This window comes from Pteropus vampyrus, unplaced genomic scaffold (assembly GCF_000151845.1).
Source record: "Pteropus vampyrus isolate Shadow unplaced genomic scaffold, Pvam_2.0 Scaffold270, whole genome shotgun sequence".
NCBI classification, from domain to species: Eukaryota; Metazoa; Chordata; class Mammalia; order Chiroptera; family Pteropodidae; genus Pteropus; species Pteropus vampyrus.
Window position 1 is genome coordinate 442,673 of NW_011889051.1, and position 8,246 is coordinate 450,918.

The window sequence follows — 8,246 nt, forward strand, 5'->3', positions numbered from 1 at the left end:
TCTCATTGAACATTCCCAGTATTTGGAAAAGAGTGTCACATAATGAAACGCATGGAGAGTGTAGCAAGTCAGCTTCGACATGATTAGATCATTGTATGGGAAAATCTGGTATCCAATAAAAAGGCGATTAATGAAATGTAAATATAATCAATGCTATTATATCTCATATTAAAATATTGAAGAAATGTTTCATGAGGAAGCAATATTTGTCATCCCTCTTTCACAGAAGATTTTGGCTTGCGTTAGGATAAGGATTTATTTAAATAGATTTGCTTTACTACTCTGAGCTTCTGATTATTTTTTTCCCGTGTAGTACTTTTTCTCTTACCTATTGCCACCTCTTTAACTTGTGAACAGTGGCTAAATTATGTACCTTCTATAGATAAGAGATGCTGATTAAAATATGTATTACATAATTAGCGGTCCACTCCTCTACCGGAGGCATCTCACACCTATGGGCATCCCTCTGAGATATCCAGTCTCCTATAGGTCCACGTAGAAGCATCCTTAACCCACCAAACTGGAAGCGACAGCCAGTCCCACCCAGCACAGCCTCTCATGCTGAGATCAGGGCTAGCCTTCGTCACTATGGCTAGCCGTTAGCCCTCTCACGTGTGACTCACCAGTCTCTACCTCCTTCCAGACTCCAAGCACTCAGAGTAGTTTCCTTGGAGCTCCGCTGCCCCCATCACCTCCAGGTGATAGAGAGAAACATTAAAAGCAGCCATCGAAAAGACACATTATGTCGGCACGGACATCTCCCCACACATGAGAGTGTCCTGCTCCTGACTCAGCCTCCCGTGATGCCCTGAGACAGACGACGGGCCGACCCTGCGCAGGGCGATCGCAACTTTCTTGTCAGGAAAGAAGGTGCTGGCATCTTTGGAACTGTTCTCACCTTTTAAGGCCATTGCTAAAACTTCAAGACAATAGCAAAAGTCATGTTTAATATCCAGTTATATATATATTACAATGACAGTGAATCAGTGCTTCAATTGTTTAAACTCTTCAGTTGGCAAGTTCCTGATCTCCCTTCTACTAAGACTGAAAAACTGGTGCCTAATTACGGCAGTCATCAGGGAATACATGGCATCAAAGGCTGGTGACACCGTGCGAACATCTCCCAAGCAACTGGTGGGAACCCTGAACAGCCCGCCACTTTCTGTCCTAAACGTCATTTCAACGGGAGGAAGTTTATGTAAATAAACCATTTTTTTCTTTTAGCTTTTGGTCAATCTCCTGTATAAATGGTGAAATGAATATCGTTACATAAGAAGTCATATTTTCATTGTAGATTTTTAGCCATTCTTTGTGTTGCAGGTAAAAATTAAACAAAAGACCTATTTTGGAGGTAGTCAAGGACAAATAGTACCTTATAGACAGAATACTTATTGAGTTTTAACTAAAAGTTATGTATTCTTCATGGAAAGTCCTTATTTTATAAATATATTTTAATGCTACGTTGATGCTTAATATTCATGAAGTGCAGTTGTCGTAATTTGCACATCATCAACCTTTGTGAAATTAATTTGGCAACAACACAGCCTTGGAATACGAGAACACAAGGACACAGTCTCCTGGGATTGCCGGGGAACGAGCCACATGCCCTCTGAACTTGTGGAGGGATTCGTTCTTCTTAAGATCTTCTGAAAACGAGACAGGACTGGTGGTGTAAGGGCAGGGGACTGCGAGGGAACAGGCGGGGTACAGATGTGTGCACACGCGCACACGTGAACGCTCGTGTGTATGCACATCGGAGGAATCTGTGCAGCAGCCCTGTGGTCTCTCTTGAGTCACCGGACACCACGTAGCTGTGAGCTAACTATTTGACAGTGAGCAATTCTCTGACTTTTTTATGCGGGAGCACAGGGTGGATACCAAGTAGGAAGGGTAGTGAACATCTCTATTCCCCATTCAGCTGTGGAGCGGGTATGGCAGACTGTGTGCCTGCCAGAGCTGCATGCGGCTTCCTCGCCAGCCCACGATGGTGCAGAAGGCCCTGCCCGTGTCCGGCCACTGGCATGGGCAGCATGGAGTGTGAAGAACAGCACTGGACCAGGCTCGAGCCTCTGCCACTCTCGTCTGGCACTGTGACCTCAGCGACTTTGTCTGTACCTGAGTTTTGTTGTCTTGGTCCAATTTTATAACAAAATACCACACTGGATGGCTTTAAAAACATATTTATTTCTCATAGTCAAGAGGCTGGGAACTTCAAGATCAGGGCGCCTGCGGGTCAGGCGTCTGGCGAGGATCCGTTTCCTGGTGTTTTGTTGTATCCTCACAAGGCAGAGAGAGAGAGAGCTCTGGTCTCTTCATCGCCTACAAGGGCACTCATCCTATTCGTCCCCGTTCCCGTGACCTCCGCCCTCCTGACCTGTCACCTCCCAAAGGCCCCAGCTCCGCATACCATCACATTAGGGATTAGGACTTCAGCAAATGAATTTGGGGGAGCAGATACTCAGTAGCATCCCTCACCTGTTAAATGGATCGCCTATCAGCCTACCTGTTCGAATGGCTTCTTTCAGGAAGAGTTGTGGCCCGAGTCTGTCTTTTTTGAAATATCATCAGTCTTTATGTATTTTGAAGCTTTCTTACTAAGTTCATAAATGTTTAGGGTTGCTATGTCCTCTTGACAAATCGATCCCTTTATCATGATGAAATCCCCTTCTTTGTCACTAGTAATATTCTTTGCTCATAAATCTACTTTGTCTGATACTAACGTAGCCATGGTATCATGTTTTTTATTTGATTAATGTTAGCATGGGACAGCTTTTCTGTCCTTTTATTTTTAACCTACTTGTGTTTCCGTATTTGAAACGTATTTCTTAGAGGCGGTATATAGTTGGGTATCGCCTTTATATCCAGTCTCGCACTCTCTGCCTTTAATTAAGATTTTAAATCTTTGCGCTTCGTATAATTATTGATACACTGATAAAGGTTTAAATCTAAAATCTTGCTACCTGGTTTTATTATTGTCCTATTCGTTTTCTTTTGACTTTTTCCGCCTTCTTTGGATTAATTTAATATTTTTATAATTCCATTTTCTTTCTTTTGTTGGCTCATTAGCTTTCTTTTGCTCTTTGTTTTGTAATTTTAGTGGTTTCTTTAGGATCCATAGCATACACCTTTAACATGTCACATTCTGCTTTCAAGTGATACTATACGCATCACATGCTTTCAAGACTTATCCAAGCTAAGCATGTATCAGTACCTCATTTTTTCTTTTGTTATTCAAAAAAACATAACCATTGTATGGTTATGACACATTTTGTTTATCCACTTACTTATCGGTTGATGGATATTTGGGTTATTAGCATCTGGAAATTTTTTATTGGATGTCAAACATTGTGAATTTTACTTTGTTGGGTACTATATATTTTTATCCTGTACATATTTTTTTTTTTTACTTTTTTTCTGAGATGCAATTATGTTACTTAGTGACAATTTGATCTTCGTAAATCTTGCTTTTAATACTTGTGAGGCAACTCCAGTGTGCTGCTCTGTCTGGGGCTCATTACTCCCCACCAGCGAGGTAAGAGCGGGGTGCACCGTCGGTATCCAGCCTGGCCGGTGGGCGTAGGCACGATTCCCAGCCCTGTGTGAACACGGGGCGCCATGACCTCTGGTCCCTCCAGGTGGTTCTTCCCTGGCCCATTTTCCTCTTCCCAGTCCTTCGTCACGTGAGTCCCACTCCGTCCTAGTCTCTCCGTTCTGTGTGCTCAACCCAGGCGAGCTGCCTGGATCACCTGCTCTGTGCCATGGCCTGGAAACTCTCGCGGACATATGAAAGCCCTGCAGTTGTAGGCCTCGCTCATTTGTTTCCCAGATGTCACAGATCACCGTCCTTCATGACCTGACATGCCAGGCCCTTGAAACTGTCACTCCACATACTTTGTCTGTTCTTCGGTCGTTTTGGGGTGGGAGGGTAAATCTGATTCTCGTTACGCCACCTTAGCGGAAAACAGATTTGCAGTCTGTTTTCATGACTAAAAGTGCTCATTCACTCATCGGTGGCCGTCAAAGCCGCCGTATAGAGAAATATAGACTATGGGGAGATATACGTACATATCGTAAATCCAGCCTTTTAGAGAAGGCTTAGCGGCGACCTCTGCTTCTTACGGTTGATAAGACGTTAATAACCATTCTTTTAGGAAAGCCATCTGTGTTATTTGCCTCCTTGAATGTGGGAACATTTATGTCTCCTCTCACAGGTGATCAGCGAGTTTGAAGCCTCTCCTGACTCATTTTCCTACAGAATCCCTAACCTGAGTCGGAATCGTCAGTACAGCGTCTGGGTGGTGGCCGTGACCTCAGCTGGGAGAGGCAACAGCAGTGAAATCATCACGGTAGAGCCCTTAGCTAAAGGTGTGCCCCCGTCGTGACGCCCTCGGTTCCCATCGTAACGTGGCTGGTTTCAGGTCTCTGTTCCGTCTGAAAGAATGCTTACGGGGCCCGAAAAGTCAGGTAGACCAGATCATAGCATTTCAGCCCAGAAAACAGTGCTGCCGCGGGTGGCGCTGGGCTTCTCTGCGAATCGATAAAGAATCCTGGAGGCAAGCACAGCGCTCAGGGTGAGTGGCTTCACAGCTCAGTGTGTCTTTGGGAAAATTCGAGAGAGAGCCCCCACTCATCCCTTGGCGCAGGTGGAAATCATTGCGTAGCAGCCTCCTAAGGAAGTTCTGCTTTCATCAAAATCAGGTACCACACTTCTTAAAGAGAAATGTCTATATTTTGGCCTATGGAATTTGGAACCTTACAAAAGTAAGAAAACCATTAGTTCTTCTATTGATAGAATGCTGTATACACAAAGGTCTTTAGTAACAGTGAGAACTTGGAGTCACCAAAGACTAAAAAGTACCTACAAGTAAATATCTTTACAGTGAAACATTTTACTGGTTCTGAAAAGCACATGCTTATAGGCACAGAATATTCTTATTCTGCTTCTGGTAATTGCTGCCATCCATGGTTTACTAGTCGTCACGAGTAAATATATTTACATCACAATTCCAGGCCAGCAAGAGACGCCCCCCAGATTTTGGAATACACCACACTGGCAATTGATTAATAATAAGGCTTAGCTAATAAGGCTTATGGGTGCCCGAAGCAGAAAATAAAATTCCAGGATTCCAGTTTGACCTGTAAGAGCTCTTACGTTTATTCATGCGTAAGCTAAGAAAGAGGCCCAGTGAAAGAGCAAGGGAATGAAAAGGAGCAGTGTCCCATCTCGAGTAGTTAGAGAATAAGGGTGTCGTGGGTAGGAAAATAAATTAATGGGGTTCTTAGTCTATCATCCTCCGCTCATGATATCCAGCCAGCCTTATTATCCACTTCCCAGTATTGAGAAAACAGTGATCGTCAGTGGACATCAAGGCTGCACCATGGGATGCAAGGGGCTGCAGCCCAAGGTACAGGACGAGCAATAGCCTTACCTCTTCCCTATCTTCCTGCGTTCAGTGTCGTATCTCCAGACATAGCCGGAAATGGCCCGGCCTGAGGACGTGACGTCCTCAGAGGAGGCACAACTGAAACTGACTTGTCTAGAGAGATTCAATGCCGTTCGGTCGTTTAGTAGACGATTTTGAGTGCCTGTTGTATGTCGGGCACTACACGAGGGACACGAGTGATTTTATTGAAGGGGTCTGACTGCTGAAGCCGATACTCCATAAGTTTCAGTGGTTAACGTAATAACACTGTCGGACCAACACAGATATTTCTGGACAGGTGGCTTTCCTGAGTGACTTGTTCCACATGGTGACTCAGGGATCCAGGCCACTCTCATCCTATGATGTGAAGTCCCGGGGTCCTTTATTTCCGGCATGTAGGCAGAGAAGGAGGGCCTGGAGGCTGGTAAGGAGGTTCTCTTGGGCCAGGCATGGGTGTGTATCGCTGTGTAGAATGAAGGCATGGGCCCTACCTGCTTTCAAAGTGGAAATGAAGCCAGTCGGAATGTCCAGAGGAAAAGGAGACGGGGTTTCCCGAGCACACGGGGGCATCTTCTAAGGACTGTATAAGGACTGTGCAGCCTCATGGAGCTCACAGTTGGGCGGGGACATAGTCAGCAAAGCATGACAAAGCATCCGTATAATCACAACTGCGTTAAGTACTGTGGAGAAATATGAGCGTTAGAGGGGTGCATGGACTTGGCCACGCAAGGGTGAGTGAATGCACGGCAAGGGGAGAAGGTGGTGTCGCAGCATTAGAAGGCCCCCATCCTAGAGAGAGTCCAGCATGTCGGAGGGCGCGGTGCTGGTCCCCAGTGAGCCTCGGGAGGGGACAGAGTCTTGGTAAGCCAGGGAGGAAAGCAGAGGCCTGGCCATGCTGGGCCCTTGAGGCCGTGTTAGGGGCTTCAGGTGAAATGGGGAGACACCATGGAGTTTCAGCCAGGGTTAAACAATCCCATTTGTGTGTCTGTGTGTGTGAATCCGTGTATATTTGTATGTGATAAACTTCATTTCTTAAACAGCTGTCGATTCGTGAAGAACAGGGAAGCTGACACGGGTGGCTACGCCTCTCCTGCCTAGTGTCCCCATCACTGGCATCGTACGGCAGTCTAGGGCATTGGTGACAGTGGAGGTGTGTTTTATGAGATCACGCTGATCTCTGAGTCCCGAATCAACGGGGAGGAGGACGAGCGGTCAGGCAGGTGTCTTGGACTAGCGTGGTGGCAGAGAGGACAGAGAGACGTGGGCAGGCCCCAGGCATGGGTCCTGGGTGCAGAAGTGACGGACTCGGTGGACGAAGGGACGGGGCAGAGCAAGAACGAGCGCGTAAATGTTAGCCTGAGTCATCGTAAGTGAAGGCGTCGGGTACAGCTGAGGGAGGCCACGGAGGACTTGGACTGTGAGCATGTGAGGGGCAATCTGGACATTGCGACGTGTTCAAGCTAAGGTGACTAACAGCCACCCTGTGGGGATGTCTACGTGAGTCCTGGCTCTCAAGAGACATGTGGCAGGAGGCAGAAATAGAGAGTGGCCAGCATCTAGACACCCTGCCCACTGGGGGTGAGGAGGTCCCACGGGGGCAGACGGGAGGCAGAGGGTCAGGTCCACAAGGAGCTCCGAGGACTGCCCGCTTGCACTGGGGATGGAGAAGTGGAGAGCCGGCGAAGACAGTGGGGTTTGGCCAGAGGGGCAGGACAGAACCCGGGGGCCAGTGTCCGGAGTTCAGCAGAGACGCTTTGGAAAGAAGGCCGTGGGCACCTGCGCAGCTGCCGCTGGGCGGCCACGTGCAACAAGACTACAGGTGCCCTTGGGTTTGGCCTCGCAGGAACCTCGTTGACCTTCCTGAGAGCAGCTTCGTGGGGAGGGGACACCAGACAAGGGGAAAGGTGAATGGGAGGGGAGGGAGCAGACCGTGGCATGAAAGGCTCTAAACATACGTCACCTGGAAGAAGCACCAAGGAAGAGAAGCTAGATCGAGAGCAGGTCTCGCCCAGCAGGAGGCCCTGGCTTTATGGCTGTTACTGTGTCAGCGGGCAGAGCCTGTCTGAGGGAGAGGTCGGGGTACGGGAGGCGGACACCCGCAGGACTGAGGTTGGAGGAGGAATCACAGTGGATTTGTAGATTTGGTGACAGGAAACACAGAGTTCCCAGTGGTGTCCTCTGTTTTCTCTATCAAGAATTAGGGGATTTGGGGTGGTGGAGGAAAGAGCAGAAGTTTGAGAAGAGGAGGAAAATGATCAGTAGGAAGTGATCATTGTAGAGAAGTGAGAAGGAATTTAATGACAAAACTAATAAATGTACAGTCGTCCCCAAATGCTCTGTCACTTGGATTTCTACAGAAACGTCCAGCTTCCCATGCTCAATAGAGTTCGCCTAGAGTCAGGGTTGATCGAGATGGGTTTTCTGAAAAAGGCGCCAAGCTCGGGACACCTCGGGTGTGCAGCAGACATCCGGGCTGGCAGGCACCCCCCAAGGGCCCCAGCTGGTAAAGCGGAAAGGCCAAAGGGCTCAAGCTGGAGGCCCCGGCTGCCCACGGGCCAGGCCGGGGAGACTGCAGCAGCTCGTTTTCTGGTCATCGGGTGATCAAGGCCAGCCAGCCGCAGTGGCAGATCTGTCAGCAGGTGGCAGTGGCCACACTGCAGTGTTAGGCCTGCGCCTGCTGGGGAGGGGACGGAAGAGTGACCTGGGACCCAGGCCTGGCGGAGCACAGCGCCAGGCTGTGAGCGGTACAGAGCCAGGAGGGGCGTGCAGGCAGGGGCACTAGCTTCTCATCAGAACCACCTGAAGAAGTTGTTGAAAGACTCC

At 48.2% G+C, this 8,246-nt stretch overlaps 1 protein-coding gene across 1 annotated transcript in view; it reads left to right on the plus strand.

Moving 5' to 3' along the window:
* The window catches only part of DSCAM (DS cell adhesion molecule), a gene marked incomplete at its 5' end in the record, with an annotated part of 274,168 nt that overhangs the window by 196,342 nt on the left and 69,580 nt on the right, over positions 1 to 8,246 (plus strand). The window contains one exon of the mRNA XM_011375311.1: positions 4,212 to 4,365. Coding sequence (XP_011373613.1) covers positions 4,212 to 4,365 — 154 coding nt within the window. The remainder of the gene's footprint in view (positions 1 to 4,211; positions 4,366 to 8,246) is intronic.